This window comes from Pristiophorus japonicus, unplaced genomic scaffold, assembly GCF_044704955.1.
Source record: "Pristiophorus japonicus isolate sPriJap1 unplaced genomic scaffold, sPriJap1.hap1 HAP1_SCAFFOLD_503, whole genome shotgun sequence".
Classification (NCBI taxonomy): domain Eukaryota; kingdom Metazoa; phylum Chordata; class Chondrichthyes; family Pristiophoridae; genus Pristiophorus; species Pristiophorus japonicus.
Genome location: NW_027254409.1, coordinates 103930 through 126637, shown reverse-complemented (window position 1 = coordinate 126637; position 22708 = coordinate 103930). Strand labels below are relative to the sequence as shown.

Here is a 22708-nt window from a genome sequence, read left to right as displayed (position 1 = left end):
ATTGTCAAACAGAATGAAATATGCTGAGAAACGGAGTCGGCAGGATTCAAATCTATGCGGGGAAACCCGAATGGATTTTTAATCAATGGCCTTAACAACTGGGCCACGACTACTGGCTCGCTGTCTTTTTAAATGTTACTCAGTTAAAACTCAACCATCCATCTCTGTGCAGCAGACGGCCACAGAATCGTGAAAAAGTCACCGTTTGCTAAAAATCTGGAAGAGGCTGTATTTTTTTTGCTCTATATTGCTCTGGAATTTTTTTATATGAATCTATACCAAGAAACAGAAGCAAAATTCTGCCTTTTGTAAAATGCAGCCTCCCCGTTAGGGAATTGAACCGTGGTGTCCCGTGTGAGAGGCGGGGATATTCACCACTTTCCCACAAGGAATTGATGCGAATGGGTTTTGTCAAAGCAATATTAGAGCTGTGAATAGAACTGGACATCATGAGAAGTCGACAGACAGATTGAGAGACAGAGACAAACCGACAAACTTGAAGAGATCGACAGCGAGATCGAGACAACGAGAGACAGCAAGTGTGAGACTGATAACGAGAGGCAGACTGAATGAGAAAAAGACTCTCAAACACATACATCTAAAGAGATCTGTGTTTGTGATATATAAAGAGAAAGAGGGAAAGAGTGAGAGAAAGACAATGATAAAGACAGTGACAAGGAGAGAGACAGATGGAGAGAGAGCGACAGATAGACAGAGAGACAAAGATACAAAAAGAAAATGTTGGAAATTCTCAGCAGGTTAGAGACAGGAACTAACAGCGACAGGCAAAGAGAGACAGGCAGGCAGAGACATAGATAGACAGAGATGATGGGAAAGAGTGAGACAGTCAGACAGAGAGACTGAGAGAATCCCATTGGAACACATTGGACACCGTGAGAAATAGACAGGCACATTGAGAGACAGAGACAAACAGCGAAACAGGGAGAAACAGACAGCGAGGTAGAGACAGAGAGAGACAGAAAGTTTGAGACTGAGAGGGAGGGTCAGACTGAGTGAGGCAAAGACTCAAACACATACATATACAGAGATGTGTTTGTGTGATTTATAAAGAGAGGGAGGGAAAGAGTGAGATAAAAACAGGGACAAGGAGAGAGACAAAGAGGGAGACAGATAGAGAGAAAGATAAATAGAGAGAGACATCGAGACAAAAAGAGAAAATGATGGAAATATTCATCAGGTTAGAGACAGGGACGAGCAGAGACAGGCAAAGCCATGGACAGACATAGATGATGGGAAAGAACGAGACAGTCAGACAGAGAGTATGACAGAATCCCATTGGAACAGAACTGGATACAGTGTGAAGGAGACAGATTGAGAGACAGAGACAAACAGAGAAACAGGGACAGACAGAGTGAATCAGAGAGAGGCAGACTGAGAGAGACAAAGACTCAAACACACAGACACATATACAGCTCTCTAAAGACAGAGCGCGAGGCAGAGACTGAGCGATACAGATACATTTCACAATTTCATTTCATTATCTGCTCAGATTGTCACCGAGCTGCAGAAAAATGCAAATGCAACAGATGAAAATCAGTTATCACTGAGCAGAATGAGAGATATCACTGTTTAATTAAGTAATTACCAGGAGTGGGGTTCGAACCCACGCAGGTATAAACCCATTGGATCTTAAGCCCAACGCCTTAACCACTCGGCCATCCTGGTGCCGTCAGCGATTGGATTCTGTCTATGTGAGAATCTGGGCTTCAACTCCACCTCCACAGACACACACAAACACATCGGGTTTCAGGGAGCATTTCCGAACATTTTTCGGAATATTGACACGGGGGCAACTCTCCCATTCTTTTTCGAGTAATGCTCAAGGACCTCTCACAACCACCCGAGTGCGCAGACGGAGCTGCAATTTAACATTTCATCCGAAAGTCAACAGTTTCAACAATGCAAAATTCCCCAAATGCTGCAGTTGAGTGTTAGCCAAGATTATATGCTCAAGTCTCAGGAGTGCGACTTGAACACACAAACTCCTGATTCAGTCAAGAATGCTGCCACTGAACCAAAGCTGAGACAAAAGTTCACAGCCATATTACTTTCCCCAAGTCTTTTTTTTAAGTTCCAGGACATACCAAATTCATGGTGATGATTTCCACAGACAGTTGCACATACACATAGACATTTTTATAGAGAGACAGACACAGAGACACACACACACAAATTTACACGCACCAACGGACATGCACAGATGCCTTAGACATCTCGAGGGATCGACAGGCTGAATCACTGTCGCAACTTTGGCTGATTTTTGCGATTTTCTATCCGTATGTCTCGTGAATATTGCAGATTAATGAAAGAAAGAAAACAGCGGCGGCATTGAAAGGTGTGGGACGTTGTTCCGTCTATCTCAGAATCAGTTTTGCAGGGCCCTCGTTAAATTGTCAAACAGAATGAAATATGCTGAGAAACGGAGTCGGCAGGATTCAAATCTATGCGGGGAAACCCGAATGGATTTTTCGTCTATGGCCTTAACCAATGGGCCACGACTACTGGCTCGCTGCCTTTTTAAATGTTACTCAGTTAAAACTCAACCAATCATCTCTGTGCAGCAGACGGCCACAGAATCGTGAAAAAGTCACCGTTTGCTAAAAATCTTGAAGAGGCTGTATTTTTGCTGCTCTATATTGCTCTGGAACTTTTTAATATGAATCTATACCAAGAAACAGAAGCAAAATTCTGCCTCTTGTAAAATGCAGGCTTCCCGTTAGGGAACTGAACCGTGGTCTCCCGTGTGACATGTGGGGATATTCACCACTTTCCCATGAGGAATTGATGCGCGTGGCTTTTGTCAAAGCAATATTCGAGCTGAGAATAGAACTGGACACCATGAGAAGTCGACAGACACATTGCGATACAGAGACAAACCGACAAACAGGGAGAGACAGGCAGCGAGATCGAGACAACGAGAGACAGCAAGTGTGAGACTGAAAATGAGAGGCAGACTGAGTGAGAAAAAGACTCTCAAACACATACATCTAAAGAGATCTGTGTGTGTGATCTATAAAGAGAAAGAGAGAAAGAGTGTGAGAAAGACAATCATAAAGAAAGTGACAAGGAGAGAGACAGATGGAGAGAGAGCGACAGATAGACAGAGAGACAAAGAAATAAAAAGAAAATGTTGGAAATTCTCAGCAGGTTAGAGACAGGAAGTACCAGCGACAGGCAAAGAGAGACAGGCAGGCAGAGACATAGATGGACAGAGATGATGGGAAAGAGTGAGACAGTCAGACAGAGACTGAGAGAATCCCATTGGAACACAACTGGACACCGTGAGAAAGAGACAGGCACATTGAGAGACAGAGACAAACAGCAAAACAGGGAGAAACTGACAGCGAGGTAGAGACAGAGAGAGACAGAAAGTTTGAGACTGAGAGTTAGGGTCAGACTGAGTGAGGCAAAGACTCAAACACATACATATACAGAGATGTGTTTGTGTGATTTATGAAGAGAGGGAGGGAAAGAGTGAGAGAAAGACAGGGACAAGGAGAGCGACAAAGAGGGAGACAGATAGAGAGAAAGATAAATAGAGAGAGAGAGACATCGAGACAACAACAGAAAATGATGGAAATACTCATCAGGTTAGAGACAGGGACGAGCAGAGACAGGCAAAGGCAGAGATGATGGGAAAGAACGAGACAGTCAGACAGAGAGTATGACAGAATCCCATTGGAACAGAACTGGATACCGTGTGAAGGAGACAGATTGAGAGACAGAGACAAACAGAGAAACAGGGACAGACAGAGTGAATCAGAGAGAGGCAGACTGAGAGAGACAAAGACTCAAACACACAAATACATATACAGCTCTCGAAACACAGAGCGAGAGGCAGAGACTGAGCGATACAGATACATTTCACAATTTCATTTCATTATCTGCTCAGATTGTCCCCGAGCTACAGAAAAATGCAAATGCAACAGATGAAAATCAGTTATCACTGAGCACAATGGGAGAAATCACTGTTTAATTAAGTAATTACCAGGAGTGGGGCTCGAACACTCGCGGGTATAAACCCATTGGATCTTAAGCCCAACGCCTTAACCACTCGGCCATCCTGGTGCCGTCAGTGATTGGATTCTGTCTATGTGAGAATCTGGGCTTCAACTCCACCTCCACAGACACACACAAACACATCGGTTTTCAGGGAGTATTTGCGAACATTTTTCGGAATATTGACACGGGGGCAACTCTCCTATTCTTTTTCGAGTAATGCTCTGGGACCTCTCACAACCACCCGAGTGCGTAGACGGAGCTTCAATTTAACATTTCATCCGAAAGTCAACAGTTTCAACAATGCAAAATTCCCCAAATGCTGCAGTTGAGTGTTCGCCAAGATTATATGCTCAAGTCTCAAGAGTGCGACTTGAACACACAAACTCCTGATTCAGTCAAGAATGCTGCCACTGAACCAAAGCTGAGACAAAAGTTCACAGCCATATTACTTTCCCAATTCTTTTTTTTAAGTTCCAGGACATACCAAATTCATGGTGATGATTTCCACAGACAGTTGCACATACACATAGACATTTTTACAGATAGACAGACACAGAGACACACACACAAAAATTTACACGCACCAACGGACATGCACCGATGCCTTAGACATCTCGAGGGATAGACAGGCTGAAACATTGTCGCAACTTTGGCTGATTTTTGCGATTTTCTATCCGAATGTATCGTGAATATTGCAGATTAATGAAAGAAAGAAAATAGCGGCGGCATTGAAAGGTGTGGGACGTTGTTCCGTCTATCTCAGAATCAGTTTTGCAGGGACCTGGTTAAATTGTCAAACAGAATGAAATATGCTGAGAAACGGAGTCGGCAGGATTCAAATCTATGCGGGGAAACCCGAATGGATTTTTAATCAATGGCCTTAACAACTGGGCCACGACTACTGGCTCGCTGTCTTTTTAAATGTTACTCAGTTAAAACTCAACCATCCATCTCTGTGCAGCAGACGGCCACAGAATCGTGAAAAAGTCACCGTTTGCTAAAAATCTGGAAGAGGCTGTATTTTTTTTGCTCTATATTGCTCTGGAATTTTTTTATATGAATCTATACCAAGAAACAGAAGCAAAATTCTGCCTTTTGTAAAATGCAGCCTCCCCGTTAGGGAATTGAACCGTGGTGTCCCGTGTGAGAGGCGGGGATATTCACCACTTTCCCACAATGAATTGATGCGAATGGGTTTTGTCAAAGCAATATTAGAGCTGTGAATAGAACTGGACATCATGAGAAGTCGACAGACAGATTGAGAGACAGAGACAAACCGACAAACTTGAAGAGATCGACAGCGAGATCGAGACAACGAGAGACAGCAAGTGTGAGACTGATAACGAGAGGCAGACTGAATGAGAAAAAGACTCTCAAACACATACATCTAAAGAGATCTGTGTTTGTGATATATAAAGAGAAAGAGGGAAAGAGTGAGAGAAAGACAATGATAAAGACAGTGACAAGGAGAGAGACAGATGGAGAGAGAGCGACAGATAGACAGAGAGACAAAGATACAAAAAGAAAATGTTGGAAATTCTCAGCAGGTTAGAGACAGGAACTAACAGCGACAGGCAAAGAGAGACAGGCAGGCAGAGACATAGATAGACAGAGATGATGGGAAAGAGTGAGACAGTCAGACAGAGAGACTGAGAGAATCCCATTGGAACACATTGGACACCGTGAGAAATAGACAGGCACATTGAGAGACAGAGACAAACAGCGAAACAGGGAGAAACAGACAGCGAGGTAGAGACAGAGAGAGACAGAAAGTTTGAGACTGAGAGGGAGGGTCAGACTGAGTGAGGCAAAGACTCAAACACATACATATACAGAGATGTGTTTGTGTGATTTATAAAGAGAGGGAGGGAAAGAGTGAGAGAAAAACAGGGACAAGGAGAGAGACAAAGAGGGAGACAGATAGAGAGAAAGATAAATAGAGAGAGACATCGAGACAAAAAGAGAAAATGATGGAAATATTCATCAGGTTAGAGACAGGGACGAGCAGAGACAGGCAAAGCCATGGACAGACATAGATGATGGGAAAGAACGAGACAGTCAGACAGAGAGTATGACAGAATCCCATTGGAACAGAACTGGATACAGTGTGAAGGAGACAGATTGAGAGACAGAGACAAACAGAGAAACAGGGACAGACAGAGTGAATCAGAGAGAGGCAGACTGAGAGAGACAAAGACTCAAACACACAGACACATATACAGCTCTCTAAAGACAGAGCGCGAGGCAGAGACTGAGCGATACAGATACATTTCACAATTTCATTTCATTATCTGCTCAGATTGTCACCGAGCTGCAGAAAAATGCAAATGCAACAGATGAAAATCAGTTATCACTGAGCAGAATGAGAGATATCACTGTTTAATTAAGTAATTACCAGGAGTGGGGTTCGAACCCACGCAGGTATAAACCCATTGGATCTTAAGCCCAACGCCTTAACCACTCGGCCATCCTGGTGCCGTCAGCGATTGGATTCTGTCTATGTGAGAATCTGGGCTTCAACTCCACCTCCACAGACACACACAAACACATCGGGTTTCAGGGAGCATTTCCGAACATTTTTCGGAATATTGACACGGGGGCAACTCTCCCATTCTTTTTCGAGTAATGCTCAAGGACCTCTCACAACCACCCGAGTGCGCAGACGGAGCTGCAATTTAACATTTCATCCGAAAGTCAACAGTTTCAACAATGCAAAATTCCCCAAATGCTGCAGTTGAGTGTTAGTCAAGATTATATGCTCAAGTCTCAGGAGTGCGACTTGAACACACAAACTCCTGATTCAGTCAAGAATGCTGCCACTGAACCAAAGCTGAGACAAAAGTTCACAGCCATATTACTTTCCCCAAGTCTTTTTTTTAAGTTCCAGGACATACCAAATTCATGGTGATGATTTCCACAGACAGTTGCACATACACATAGACATTTTTATAGAGAGACAGACACAGAGACACACACACACAAATTTACACGCACCAACGGACATGCACAGATGCCTTAGACATCTCGAGGGATCGACAGGCTGAATCACTGTCGCAACTTTGGCTGATTTTTGCGATTTTCTATCCGTATGTCTCGTGAATATTGCAGATTAATGAAAGAAAGAAAACAGCGGCGGCATTGAAAGGTGTGTGACGTTGTTCCGTCTATCTCAGAATCAGTTTTGCAGGGCCCTCGTTAAATTGTCAAACAGAATGAAATATGCTGAGAAACGGAGTCGGCAGGATTCAAATCTATGCGGGGAAACCCGAATGGATTTTTCGTCTATGGCCTTAACCAATGGGCCACGACTACTGGCTCGCTGCCTTTTTAAATGTTACTCAGTTAAAACTCAACCAATCATCTCTGTGCAGCAGACGGCCACAGAATCGTGAAAAAGTCACCGTTTGCTAAAAATCTTGAAGAGGCTGTATTTTTGCTGCTCTATATTGCTCTGGAACTTTTTAATATGAATCTATACCAAGAAACAGAAGCAAAATTCTGCCTCTTGTAAAATGCAGGCTTCCCGTTAGGGAACTGAACCGTGGTCTCCCGTGTGACATGCGGGGATATTCACCACTTTCCCATGAGGAATTGATGCGCGTGGCTTTTGTCAAAGCAATATTCGAGCTGAGAATAGAACTGGACACCATGAGAAGTCGACAGACACATTGCGATACAGAGACAAACCGACAAACAGGGAGAGACAGACAGCGAGATCGAGACAACGAGAGACAGCAAGTGTGAGACTGAAAATGAGAGGCAGACTGAGTGAGAAAAAGACTCTCAAACACATACATCTAAAGAGATCTGTGTGTGTGATCTATAAAGAGAAAGAGAGAAAGAGTGTGAGAAAGACAATCATAAAGAAAGTGACAAGGAGAGAGACAGATGGAGAGAGAGCGACAGATAGACAGAGAGACAAAGAAATAAAAAGAAAATGTTGGAAATTCTCAGCAGGTTAGAGACAGGAAGTACCAGCGACAGGCAAAGAGAGACAGGCAGGCAGAGACATAGATGGACAGAGATGATGGGAAAGAGTGAGACAGTCAGACAGAGACTGAGAGAATCCCATTGGAACACAACTGGACACCGTGAGAAAGAGACAGGCACATTGAGAGACAGAGACAAACAGCAAAACAGGGAGAAACTGACAGCGAGGTAGAGACAGAGAGAGACAGAAAGTTTGAGACTGAGAGTTAGGGTCAGACTGAGTGAGGCAAAGACTCAAACACATACATATACAGAGATGTGTTTGTGTGATTTATGAAGAGAGGGAGGGAAAGAGTGAGAGAAAGACAGGGACAAGGAGAGCGACAAAGAGGGAGACAGATAGAGAGAAAGATAAATAGAGAGAGAGAGACATCGAGACAACAACAGAAAATGATGGAAATACTCATCAGGTTAGAGACAGGGACGAGCAGAGACAGGCAAAGGCAGAGATGATGGGAAAGAACGAGACAGTCAGACAGAGAGTATGACAGAATCCCATTGGAACAGAACTGGATACCGTGTGAAGGAGACAGATTGAGAGACAGAGACAAACAGAGAAACAGGGACAGACAGAGTGAATCAGAGAGAGGCAGACTGAGAGAGACAAAGACTCAAACACACAAATACATATACAGCTCTCTAAACACAGAGCGAGAGGCAGAGACTGAGCGATACAGATACATTTCACAATTTCATTTCATTATCTGCTCAGATTGTCCCCGAGCTACAGAAAAATGCAAATGCAACAGATGAAAATCAGTTATCACTGAGCACAATGGGAGAAATCACTGTTTAATTAAGTAATTACCAGGAGTGGGGCTCGAACACTCGCGGGTATAAACCCATTGGATCTTAAGCCCAACGCCTTAACCACTCGGCCATCCTGGTGCCGTCAGTGATTGGATTCTGTCTATGTGAGAATCTGGGCTTCAACTCCACCTCCACAGACACACACAAACACATCGGTTTTCAGGGAGTATTTGCGAACATTTTTCGGAATATTGACACGGGGGCAACTCTCCTATTCTTTTTCGAGTAATGCTCTGGGACCTCTCACAACCACCCGAGTGCGTAGACGGAGCTTCAATTTAACATTTCATCCGAAAGTCAACAGTTTCAACAATGCAAAATTCCCCAAATGCTGCAGTTGAGTGTTAGCCAAGATTATATGCTCAAGTCTCAAGAGTGCGACTTGAACACACAAACTCCTGATTCAGTCAAGAATGCTGCCACTGAACCAAAGCTGAGACAAAAGTTCACAGCCATATTACTTTCCCAATTCTTTTTTTTAAGTTCCAGGACATACCAAATTCATGGTGATGATTTCCACAGACAGTTGCACATACACATAGACATTTTTACAGATAGACAGACACAGAGACACACACACAAAAATTTACACGCACCAACGGACATGCACCGATGCCTTAGACATCTCGAGGGATAGACAGGCTGAAACATTGTCGCAACTTTGGCTGATTTTTGCGATTTTCTATACGAATGTATCGTGAATATTGCAGATTAATGAAAGAAAGAAAATAGCGGCGGCATTGAAAGGTGTGGGACGTTGTTCCGTCTATCTCAGAATCAGTTTTGCAGGGACCTGGTTAAATTGTCAAACAGAATGAAATATGCTGAGAAACGGAGTCGGCAGGATTCAAATCTATGCAGGGAAACCCGAATGGATTTTTAGTCTATGGCCTTAACCAATGGGCCACGACTACTGGCTCGCTGCCTTTTTTAATGTTACTCAGTTAAAACTCAACCATCCATCTCTGTGCAGCAGACGGCCACAGAATAGTGAAAAAGTCACCGTTTGCTAAAAATCTGGAAGAGGCTGTATTTTTGCTGCACAATATTGCCCTGGAACTTTTTAAAATGTATCTATACCAAGAAACAGAAGCAAAATTCTGCCTTTTGTAAAATGCAGCCTCCCCGTTAGGGAATTGAACAGTGGTCTCCCATGTGACAGGCGGGGATATTCACCACTTTCCCACGAGGAATTGATGCGCATGGATTTTGTCAAAAGCAATATTCGAGCTGTGAATAGAACTGGACACCATGAGAAGTCGACAGACACATTGCGAGACAGAGACAAACCGACAAACAGGGAGAGACAGACAGCGAGATCGAGACAACGAGAGACAGCAAGTGTGAGACTGAAAACGAGAGGCAGACTGAGTGAGAAAAAGACTCTCAAACACATACATCTAAAGAGATCTGTGTGTGTGATCTATAAAGAGAAAGAGGGAAAGAGTGAGAGAAAGACAATCATAAAGAAAGTGACAAGGAGAGAGACAGATGGAGAGAGAGCGACAGATAGACAGAGAGACAAAGAAATAAAAAGAAAATGTTGGAAATTCTCAGCACGTTAGAGACAGGAAGTACCAGCGACAGGCAAAGAGACACAGGCTGGCAGAGACATAGATAGACAGAGATGACGGGAAAGAGTGAAACAGTCAGAGAGAGACTGAGAGAATCCCATTGATACACAACTGGACACCGTGAGAAAGAGACAGGCACATTGAGAGACAGAGAGGCAAACAGCAAAACAGGGAGAAACTGACAGCGAGGTAGAGACAGAGAGAGACAGAAAGTTTGAGACTGAGAGTTAGGGTCAGACTGAGTGAGGCAAAGACTCAAACACATACATATACAGAGATGTGTTTGTCTGATTTATAAAGAGAGGGAGGGAAAGAGTGAGAGAAAGACAGGGACAAGGAGAGAGACAAAGAGGGAGACAGATAGAGAGAAAGATCAATAGAGAGAGAGAGACATCGAGACAAAAATAGAAAATTATGGAAATACTCATCAGGTTAGAGACAGGGACGAGCAGAGACAGGCAAAGACAGAGATGATGGGAAAGAACGAGACAGTCAGACAGAGAGTATGACAGAATCCCATTGGAACAGAACTGGATACCGTGTGAAGGAGACAGATTGAGAGACAGAAACAAACAGAGAAACATGGACAGACAGAGTGAATCAGAGAGAGGCAGACTGAGAGAGACAAAGACTCAAACACACAAATACATATACAGCTCTCTGAAGACAGAGCGAGAGGCAGAGACTGAGCGATACAGATACATTTCACAATTTCATTTCATTATCTGCTCAGATTGTCAATGAGCTGCAGAAAAATGCAAATGCAACAGGTGAAAATCAGTTATCACTGAGCAGAATGGGAAAAATCACTGTTTAATTAAGTAATTACCAGGAGTGGGGTTCGAACCCACGCGGGTATAAACCCATTGGATCTTAAGCCCAACGCCTTAACCACTCGGCCATCCTGGTGCCGTCAGCGATTGGATTCTGTCTATGTGAGAATCTGGGCTTCAACTCCACCTCCACAGACACACACAAACACATCGGGTTTCAGGGAGTATTTGCGAACATTTTTCGGAATATTGACACGGGGGCAACTCTTCTCTTCTTTTTCGAGTAATGCTCTGGGAACTCTCACAACCACCCAAGTGCGTAGACGGAGCTTCAATTTAACATTTCATCCGAAAGTCAACAGTTTCAACAATGCAAAATTCCCCAAATGCTGCAGTTGAGTGTTAGCCAAGATTATATGCTCAAGTCTCAAGAGTGCGACTTGAACACACAAACTCCTGATTCAGTCAAGAATGCTGCCACTGAACCAAAGCTGAGACAAAAGTTCACAGCCATATTACTTTCCCAATTATTTTTTTTTTAAGTTCCAGGACATACCAAATTCATGGTGATGATTTCCACAGACAGTTGCACATACACATAGACATTTTTACAGATAGACAGACACAGAGACAAACACACAAAATTTACACGCACCAACGGACATGCACAGATGCCTTAGACATCTCGAGGGATAGACAGGCTGAATCACTGTCGCAACTTTGGCTGATTTTTGCGATTTTCTATCCGTATGTATCGTGAATATTGCAGATTAATGAAAGAAAGAAATTAGCGGCGGCATTGAAAGGTGTGGGACGTTGTTCCGTCTATCTCAGAATCAGTTTTGCAGGGACCTGGTTAAATTGTCAAACAGAATGAAATATGCTGAGAAACGGAGTCGGCAGGATTCAAATCTATGCAGGGAAACCCGAATGGATTTTTAGTCTATGGCCTTAACCAATGGGCCACGACTACTGGCTCGCTGCCCTTTTTAATGTTACTCAGTTAAAACTCAACCATCCATCTCTGTGCAGCAGACGGCCACAGACTCGTGAAAAAGTCACCGTTTGCTACAAATCTGGAAGAGGCTGTATTTTTCTGCTCTATATTGCCCTGGAACTTTTTAAAATGAATCTATACCAAGAAACAGAAGCAAAATTCTGCCTTTTGTAAAATGCAGCCTCCCCGTTAGGGAATTGAACCGTGGTCTCCCGTGTGACAGGCGGGGATATTCACCACTTTCCCACGAGAAATTGATGCGCATGGATTTTGTCAAAGCAATATTCGAGCTGTGAATAGAACTGAACACTATTAGAAGTCGACAGACACATTGCGAGACAGCGACAAACCGACAAACAGGGAGAGACAGACAGCGAGATCGAGACAATGAGAGACAGCATGTGTGAGACTGAAAACGAGAAGCAGACTGAGTGAGAAAAAGACTCTCAAACACATACATCTAAAGAGATCTGTGTGTGTGATCTATAAAGAGAAAGAGGGAAAGAGTGAGAGAAAGACAATCATAAAGAAAGTGACAAGGAGAGAGACAGATGGAGAGAGAGAGCGACAGATAGACAGAGAGACAAAGAAATAAAAAGAAAATGTTGGAAATTCTCAGCAGGTTAGAGACAGGAAGTACCAGCGACAGGCAAAAAGAGACAGGCAGGCAGAGACATAGATAGACAGAGATGATGGGAAAGAGTGAAACAGTCAGACAGAGACTGAGAGAATCCCATTGGAACACAACTGGACACCGTGAGAAAGAGACAGGCACATTGAGAGACAGAGAGGCAAACAGCAAAACAGGGAGAAACTGACAGCGAGGTAGAGACAGAGAGAGACAGAAAGTTTGAGACTGAGAGTTAGGGTCAGACTGAGTGAGGCAAAGACTCAAACACATACATATACAGAGATGTGTTTGTCTGATTTATAAAGAGAGGGAGGGAAAGAGTGAGAGAAAGACAGGGACAAGGAGAGAGACAAAGAGGGAGACAGATAGAGAGAAAGATAAATAGAGAGAGAGAGACATCGAGACAAAAATAGAAAATGATGGAAATACTCATCAGGTTAGAGACAGGGACGAGCAGAGACAGGCAAAGACAGAGATGATGGAAAAGAACGAGACAGTCAGATAGAGAGTATGACAGAATCCCATTGGAACAGAACTGGACACCGTGTGAAGGAGACAGATTGAGAGACAGAGACAAACAGAGAAACAGGGACAGACAGAGTGAATCAGAGAGAGGCAGACTGAGAGAGACAAAGACTCAAGCACACAAATACATATACAGCTCTCTAAAGACAGAGCGAGAGGCAGAGACTGAGCGATACAGATACATTTCACAATTTCATTTCATTATCTGCTCAGATTGTCAATGAGCTACAGAAAAATGCAAATGCAACAGATGAAAATCAGTTATCACTGAGCAGAATGGGAGAAATCACTGTTTAATTAAGTAATTACCAGGAGTGGGGCTCGAACACTCGCGGGTATAAACCCATTGGATCTTAAGCCCAACGCCTTAACCACTCGGCCATCCTGGTGCCGTCAGTGACTGGATTCTGTCTATGTGAGAATCTGGGCTTCAACTCCACCTCCACAGACACACACAAACACATCGGTTTTCAGGGAGTATTTGCGAACATTTTTCGGAATATTGACACGGGGGCAACTCTCCTATTCTTTTTCGAGTAATGCTCTGGGACCTCTCACAACCACCCGAGTGCGTAGACGGAGCTTCAATTTAACATTTCATCCGAAAGTCAACAGTTTCAACAATGCAAAATTCCCCAAATGCTGCAGTTGAGTGTTAGCCAAGATTATATGCTCAAGTCTCAAGAGTGCGACTTGAACACACAAACTCCTGATTCAGTCAAGAATGCTGCCACTGAACCAAAGCTGAGACAAAAGTTCACAGCCATATTACTTTCCCAATTCTTTTTTTTAAGTTCCAGGACATACCAAATTCATGGTGATGATTTCCACAGACAGTTGCACATACACATAGACATTTTTACAGATAGACAGACACAGAGACACACACACAAAAATTTACACGCACCAACGGACATGCACCGATGCCTTAGACATCTCGAGGGATAGACAGGCTGAAACATTGTCGCAACTTTGGCTGATTTTTGCGATTTTCTATCCGAATGTATCGTGAATATTGCAGATTAATGAAAGAAAGAAAATAGCGGCGGCATTGAAAGGTGTGGGACGTTGTTCCGTCTATCTCAGAATCAGTTTTGCAGGGACCTGGTTAAATTGTCAAACAGAATGAAATATGCTGAGAAACGGAGTCGGCAGGATTCAAATCTATGCAGGGAAACCCGAATGGATTTTTAGTCTATGGCCTTAACCAATGGGCCACGACTACTGGCTCGCTGCCTTTTTTAATGTTACTCAGTTAAAACTCAACCATCCATCTCTGTGCAGCAGACGGCCACAGAATAGTGAAAAAGTCACCGTTTGCTAAAAATCTGGAAGAGGCTGTATTTTTGCTGCACAATATTGCCCTGGAACTTTTTAAAATGTATCTATACCAAGAAACAGAAGCAAAATTCTGCCTTTTGTAAAATGCAGCCTCCCCGTTAGGGAATTGAACAGTGGTCTCCCATGTGACAGGCGGGGATATTCACCACTTTCCCACGAGGAATTGATGCGCATGGATTTTGTCAAAAGCAATATTCGAGCTGTGAATAGAACTGGACACCATGAGAAGTCGACAGACACATTGCGAGACAGAGACAAACCGACAAACAGGGAGAGACAGACAGCGAGATCGAGACAACGAGAGACAGCAAGTGTGAGACTGAAAACGAGAGGCAGACTGAGTGAGAAAAAGACTCTCAAACACATACATCTAAAGAGATCTGTGTGTGTGATCTATAAAGAGAAAGAGGGAAAGAGTGAGAGAAAGACAATCATAAAGAAAGTGACAAGGAGAGAGACAGATGGAGAGAGAGCGACAGATAGACAGAGAGACAAAGAAATAAAAAGAAAATGTTGGAAATTCTCAGCACGTTAGAGACAGGAAGTACCAGCGACAGGCAAAGAGACACAGGCAGGCAGAGACATAGATAGACAGAGATGATGGGAAAGAGTGAGACAGTCAGACAGAGACTGAATGAATCCCAATTGGAACACAACTGGACACCGTGAGAAAGAGACAGGCACATTGAGAGACAGAGACAAACAGCAAAACAGGGAGAAACTGACAGCGAGGTAGAGACAGAGAGAGACAGAAAGTTTGAGACTGAGAGTTAGGGTCAGACTGAGTGAGGCAAAGACTCAAACACATACATATACAGAGATGTGTTTGTGTGATTTATGAAGAGAGGGAGGGAAAGAGTGAGAGAAAGACAGGGACAAGGAGAGCGACAAAGAGGGAGACAGATAGAGAGAAAGATAAATAGAGAGAGAGAGACATCGAGACAACAACAGAAAATGATGGAAATACTCATCAGGTTAGAGACAGGGACGAGCAGAGACAGGCAAAGGCAGAGATGATGGGAAAGAACGAGACAGTCAGACAGAGAGTATGACAGAATCCCATTGGAACAGAACTGGATACCGTGTGAAGGAGACAGATTGAGAGACAGAGACAAACAGAGAAACAGGGACAGACAGAGTGAATCAGAGAGAGGCAGACTGAGAGAGACAAAGACTCAAACACATATACAGCTCTCGAAACACAGAGCGAGAGGCAGAGACTGAGCGATACAGATACATTTCACAATTTCATTTCATTATCTGCTCAGATTGTCCCCGAGCTACAGAAAAATGCAAATGCAACAGATGAAAATCAGTTATCACTGAGCACAATGGGAGAAATCACTGTTTAATTAAGTAATTACCAGGAGTGGGGCTCGAACACTCGCGGGTATAAACCCATTGGATCTTAAGCCCAACGCCTTAACCACTCGGCCATCCTGGTGCCGTCAGTGATTGGATTCTGTCTATGTGAGAATCTGGGCTTCAACTCCACCTCCACAGACACACACAAACACATCGGTTTTTAGGGAGTATTTGCGAACATTTTTCGGAATATTGACACGGGGGCAACTCTCCTATTCTTTTTCGAGTAATGCTCTGGGACCTCTCACAACCACCCGAGTGCGTAGACGGAGCTTCAATTTAACATTTCATCCGAAAGTCAACAGTTTCAACAATGCAAAATTCCCCAAATGCTGCAGTTGAGTGTTAGCCAAGATTATATGCTCAAGTCTCAAGAGTGCGACTTGAACACACAAACTCCTGATTCAGTCAAGAATGCTGCCACTGAACCAAAGCTGAGACAAAAGTTCACAGCCATATTACTTTCCCAATTCTTTTTTTTAAGTTCCAGGACATACCAAATTCATGGTGATGATTTCCACAGACAGTTGCACATACACATAGACATTTTTACAGATAGACAGACACAGAGACACACACACAAAAATTTACACGCACCAACGGACATGCACCGATGCCTTAGACATCTCGAGGGATAGACAGGCTGAAACATTGTCGCAACTTTGGCTGATTTTTGCGATTTTCTATCCGAATGTATCGTGAATATTGCAGATTAATGAAAGAAAGAAAATAGCGGCGGCATTGAAAGGTGTGGGACGTTGTTCCGTCTATCTCAGAATCAGTTTTGCAGGGACCTGGTTAAATTGTCAAACAGAATAAAATATGCTGAGAAACGGAGTCGGCAGGATTCAAATCTATGCAGGGAAACCCGAATGGATTTTTAGTCTATGGCCTTAACCAATGGGCCACGACTACTGGCTCGCTGCCTTTTTTAATGTTACTCAGTTAAAACTCAACCATCCATCTCTGTGCAGCAGACGGCCACAGAATAGTGAAAAAGTCACCGTTTGCTAAAAATCTGGAAGAGGCTGTATTTTTGCTGCACAATATTGCCCTGGAACTTTTTAAAATGTATCTATACCAAGAAACAGAAGCAAAATTCTGCCTTTTGTAAAATGCAGCCTCCCCGTTAGGGAATTGAACAGTGGTCTCCCATGTGACAGGCGGGGATATTCACCACTTTCCCACGAGGAATTGATGCGCATGGATTTTGTCAAAAGCAATATTCGAGCTGTGAATAGAACTGGACACCATGAGAAGTCGACAGACACATTGCGAGACAGAGACAAACCGACAAACAGGGAGAGACAGACAGCGAGATCGAGACAACGAGAGACAGCAAGTGTGAGACTGAAAACGAGAGGCAGACTGAGTGAGAAAAAGACTCTCAAACACATACATCTAAAGAGATCTGTGTGTGTGATCTATAAAGAGAAAGAGGGAAAGAGTGAGAGAAAGACAATCATAAAGAAAGTGACAAGGAGAGAGACAGATGGAGAGAGAGCGACAGATAGACAGAGAGACAAAGAAATAAAAAGAAAATGTTGGAAATTCTCAGCACGTTAGAGACAGGAAGTACCAGCGACAGGCAAAGAGACACAGGCTGGCAGAGACATAGATAGACAGAGATGACGGGAAAGAGTGAAACAGTCAGAGAGAGACTGAGAGAATCCCATTGGAACACAACTGGACACCGTGAGAAAGAGACAGGCACATTGAGAGACAGAGAGGCAAACAGCAAAACAGGGAGAAACTGACAGCGAGGTAGAGACAGAGAGAGACAGAAAGTTTGAGACTGAGAGTTAGGGTCAGACTGAGTGAGGCAAAGACTCAAACACATACATATACAGAGATGTGTTTGTCTGATTTATAAAGAGAGGGAGGGAAAGAGTGAGAGAAAGACAGGGACAAGGAGAGAGACAAAGAGGGAGACAGATAGAGAGAAAGATCAATAGAGAGAGAGAGACATCGAGACAAAAATAGAAAATTATGGAAATACTCATCAGGTTAGAGACAGGGACGAGCAGAGACAGGCAAAGACAGAGATGATGGGAAAGAACGAGACAGTCAGACAGAGAGTATGACAGAATCCCATTGGAACAGAACTGGATACCGTGTGAAGGAGACAGATTGAGAGACAGAAACAAACAGAGAAACAGGGACAGACAGAGTGAATCAGAGAGAGGCAGACTGAGAGAGACAAAGACTCAAACACACAAATACATATACAGCTCTCTGAAGACAGAGCGAGAGGCAGAGACTGAGCGATACAGATACATTTCACAATTTCATTTCATTATCTGCTCAGATTGTCAATGAGCTGCAGAAAAATGCAAATGCAACAGGTGAAAATCAGTTATCACTGAGCAGAATGGGAAAAATCACTGTTTAATTAAGTAATTACCAGGAGTGGGGTTCGAACCCACGCGGGTATAAACCCATTGGATCTTAAGCCCAACGCCTTAACCACTCGGCCATCCTGGTGCCGTCAGCGATTGGATTCTGTCTATGTGAGAATCTGGGCTTCAACTCCACCTCCACAGACACACACAAACACATCGGGTTTCAGGGAGTATTTGCGAACATTTTTCGGAATATTGACACGGGGGCAACTCTTCTCTTCTTTTTCGAGTAATGCTCTGGGAACTCTCACAACCACCCAAGTGCGTAGACGGAGCTTCAATTTAACATTTCATCCGAAAGTCAACAGTTTCAACAATGCAAAATTCCCCAAATGCTGCAGTTGAGTGTTAGCCAAGATTATATGCTCAAGTCTCAAGAGTGCGACTTGAACACACAAACTCCTGATTCAGTCAAGAATGCTGCCACTGAACCAAAGCTGAGACAAAAGTTCACAGCCATATTACTTTCCCAATTATTTTTTTTTTAAGTTCCAGGACATACCAAATTCATGGTGATGATTTCCACAGACAGTTGCACATACACATAGACATTTTTACAGATAGACAGACACAGAGACAAACACACAAAATTTACACGCACCAACGGACATGCACAGATGCCTTAGACATCTCGAGGGATAGACAGGCTGAATCACTGTCGCAACTTTGGCTGATTTTTGCGATTTTCTATCCGTATGTATCGTGAATATTGCAGATTAATGAAAGAAAGAAATTAGCGGCGGCATTGAAAGGTGTGGGACGTTGTTCCGTCTATCTCAGAATCAGTTTTGCAGGGACCTGGTTAAATTGTCAAACAGAATGAAATATGCTGAGAAACGGAGTCGGCAGGATTCAAATCTATGCAGGGAAACCCGAATGGATTTTTAGTCTATGGCCTTAACCAATGGGCCACGACTACTGGCTCGCTGCCTTTTTTAATGTTACTCAGTTAAAACTCAACCATCCATCTCTGTGCAGCAGACGGCCACAGACTCGTGAAAAAGTCACCGTTTGCTAAAAAACTGGAAGAGGCTGTATTTTTGCTGCTCTATATTGCCCTGGAACTTTTTAAAATGAATCTATACCAAGAAACAGAAGCAAAATTCTGCCTTTTGTAAAATGCAGCCTCCCCGTTAGGGAATTGAACCGTGGTCTCCCGTGTGACAGGCGGGGATATTCACCACTTTCCCACGAGAAATTGATGCGCATGGATTTTGTCAAAGCAATATTCGAGCTGTGAATAGAACTGAACACTATTAGAAGTCGACAGACACATTGCGAGACAGCGACAAACCGACAAACAGGGAGAGACAGACAGCGAGATCGAGACAATGAGAGACAGCATGTGTGAGACTGAAAACGAGAAGCAGACTGAGTGAGAAAAAGACTCTCAAACACATACATCTAAAGAGATCTGTGTGTGTGATCTATAAAGAGAAAGAGGGAAAGAGTGAGAGAAAGACAATCATAAAGAAAGTGACAAGGAGAGAGACAGATGGAGAGAGAGAGCGACAGATAGACAGAGAGACAAAGAAATAAAAAGAAAATGTTGGAAATTCTCAGCAGGTTAGAGACAGGAAGTACCAGCGACAGGCAAAAAGAGACAGGCAGGCAGAGACATAGATAGACAGAGATGATGGGAAAGAGTGAAACAGTCAGACAGAGACTGAGAGAATCCCATTGGAACACAACTGGACACCGTGAGAAAGAGACAGGCACATTGAGAGACAGAGAGGCAAACAGCAAAACAGGGAGAAACTGACAGCGAGGTAGAGACAGAGAGAGACAGAAAGTTTGAGACTGAGAGTTAGGGTCAGACTGAGTGAGGCAAAGACTCAAACACATACATATACAGAGATGTGTTTGTCTGATTTATAAAGAGAGGGAGGGAAAGAGTGAGAGAAAGACAGGGACAAGGAGAGAGACAAAGAGGGAGACAGATAGAGAGAAAGATAAATAGAGAGAGAGAGACATCGAGACAAAAATAGAAAATGATGGAAATACTCATCAGGTTAGAGACAGGGACGAGCAGAGACAGGCAAAGACAGAGATGATGGAAAAGAACGAGACAGTCAGATAGAGAGTATGACAGAATCCCATTGGAACAGAACTGGACACCGTGTGAAGGAGACAGATTGAGAGACAGAGACAAACAGAGAAACAGGGACAGACAGAGTGAATCAGAGAGAGGCAGACTGAGAGAGACAAAGACTCAAGCACACAAATACATATACAGCTCTCTAAAGACAGAGCGAGAGGCAGAGACTGAGCGATACAGATACATTTCACAATTTCATTTCATTATCTGCTCAGATTGTCAATGAGCTACAGAAAAATGCAAATGCAACAGATGAAAATCAGTTATCACTGAGCAGAATGGGAAAAATCACTGTTTAATTAAGTAATTACCAGGAGTGGGGTTCGAACCCACGCGGGTATAAACCCATTGGATCTTAAGCCCAACGCCTTAACCACTCGGCCATCCTGGTGCTGTCAGCGATTAGATTCTGTCTATGTGAGAATCTGGGCTTCAACTCCACCTCCACAGACACACACAAACACATCGGGTTTCAGGGAGTATTTCCGAACATTTTTCGGAATATTGATACGGGGGCAACTCTCCTATTCTTTTTCGAGCAATGCTCTGGGACCTCTCACAACCACCCGATTGCGCAGACGGAGCTTCAATTTAACATTTCATCCGAAAGTCAACAGTTTCAACAATGCAAAATTCCCCAAATGCTGCAGTTGAGTGTTAGCCAAGATTATATGCTCAAGTCTCAGGAGTGCGACTTGAACAGACAAACTCCTGATTCAGTCAAGAATGCTGCCACTGAACCAAAGCTGAGACAAAAGTTCACAGCCATATTACTTTCCCAATTATTTTTTTTTAAGTTCCAGGACATACCAAATTCATGGTGATGATTTCCACAGACAGTTGCACATACACATAGACATTTTTACAGATAGACATACACACAAAAATTTACACGCACCAACGGACATGCACACATGCCTTAGACATCTCGAGGGATAGACAGGCTGAATCACTGTCGCAACTTTGGCTGATTTTTGCGATTTTCTATCCGTATGTATCGTGAATATTGCAGATTAATGAAAGAAAGAAAATAGCGGCGGCATTGAAAGGTGTGGGACGTTGTTCCGTTTATCTCAGAATGTGTTTTGCAGGGACCTGGTTAAATTGTCAAACAGAATGAAATATGCTGAGAAACGGAGTCGGCAGGATTCAAATCTATGCAGGGAAACCCGAATGGATTTTTAGTCTATTGCCTTAACCAATGGGCCACGACTACTGGCTCGCTGCCTTTTTTAATGTTACTCAGTTAAAACTCAACCATCCATCTCTGTGCAGCAGACGGCCACAGACTCGTGAAAAAGTCACCGTTTGCTAAAAATCTGGAAGAGGCTGTATTTTTGCTGCTCTATATTGCCCTGGAACTTTTTAATATGAATCTATACCAAGAAACAGAAGCAAAATTCTGCCTTTTGTAAAATGCAGCCTCCCCGTTAGGGAATTGAACCGTGGTCTCCCGTGTGACAGATGGGGGTATTCACCACTTTCCCACGAGGTATTGATGCGCATGGGTTTTGTCAAAGCAATATTCGAGCTGTGAATAGAACTGGACACCATGAGAAGGCTATGGGACCTTTCACATCCACACGAGTGTGCAGATGAAGCTTCAATTTAACATTTCATCCGAATGTCAACAGCTTCAACAATGCAAAATTCCCCAAGCACTGCATTTGAGTGTCAGCCAAGATGACGTGCTCAAGTCTCAGGAGTGCGACTGACACACACAACCTCCTGATTCAGTCGAGAATGGAGCCACTGAAAAAAAGCCGATACCAAAGATCACAACCGTATTATTTTCCCGAAGATTTTTAAAATTTCCAGGACGCACCAAATTCATGGTGATGATTTCCTTAGACAGTTGCACATACACAGAGACATGCATACAGACAGACATACACAGACACACACACACACAATAACCAAAAATATACATGCATCAACATAGAAACATAGAAACAAATAAATTAGTTGCAGGAGTAGGCCATTCGGCCCTTCGAGCCTGCACCATCATTCAATAAGATCATGGCTGATCATTCAACCTCAGTACCCCTTTCCTGCTTTCTCTCCATACCCCTTGATCCCTTTAGCCGTAAGGGCCATATCTAACTCCGTTTTGAATATATCTAACGATCTGGCCTCAACAACTTTCTGCGGTAGAGAATGCCAGAGTGAAGAAGTTTCT

At 43.4% G+C, this 22708-nt stretch overlaps 1 protein-coding gene and 9 non-coding genes across 10 annotated transcripts in view; all 10 read right to left on the bottom strand.

Annotated features, from left to right (window-relative positions):
* The window catches only part of LOC139253679 (probable G-protein coupled receptor 139), a 72314-nt gene that overhangs the window by 4496 nt on the left and 45110 nt on the right, over nucleotides 1-22708 (bottom strand). Inside the window, exon 2 of the mRNA XM_070873515.1 lies at nucleotides 489-565. Coding sequence (XP_070729616.1) covers nucleotides 489-565 — 77 coding nt within the window. The remainder of the gene's footprint in view (nucleotides 1-488; nucleotides 566-22708) is intronic.
* Nucleotides 1604-1686, bottom strand: trnal-uaa (transfer RNA leucine (anticodon UAA)). The gene has a single exon. It is a non-coding gene; the product is annotated as a tRNA-Leu (tRNA).
* On the bottom strand, nucleotides 4007-4089 carry trnal-uaa (transfer RNA leucine (anticodon UAA)). The gene has a single exon. It is a non-coding gene; the product is annotated as a tRNA-Leu (tRNA).
* Nucleotides 6416-6498, bottom strand: trnal-uaa (transfer RNA leucine (anticodon UAA)). The gene has a single exon. It is a non-coding gene; the product is annotated as a tRNA-Leu (tRNA).
* On the bottom strand, nucleotides 8819-8901 carry trnal-uaa (transfer RNA leucine (anticodon UAA)). Its single transcript has one exon. It is a non-coding gene; the product is annotated as a tRNA-Leu (tRNA).
* On the bottom strand, nucleotides 11224-11306 carry trnal-uaa (transfer RNA leucine (anticodon UAA)). Its single transcript has one exon. It is a non-coding gene; the product is annotated as a tRNA-Leu (tRNA).
* On the bottom strand, nucleotides 13630-13712 carry trnal-uaa (transfer RNA leucine (anticodon UAA)). Its single transcript has one exon. It is a non-coding gene; the product is annotated as a tRNA-Leu (tRNA).
* On the bottom strand, nucleotides 16026-16108 carry trnal-uaa (transfer RNA leucine (anticodon UAA)). The gene has a single exon. It is a non-coding gene; the product is annotated as a tRNA-Leu (tRNA).
* On the bottom strand, nucleotides 18431-18513 carry trnal-uaa (transfer RNA leucine (anticodon UAA)). Its single transcript has one exon. It is a non-coding gene; the product is annotated as a tRNA-Leu (tRNA).
* Nucleotides 20838-20920, bottom strand: trnal-uaa (transfer RNA leucine (anticodon UAA)). Its single transcript has one exon. It is a non-coding gene; the product is annotated as a tRNA-Leu (tRNA).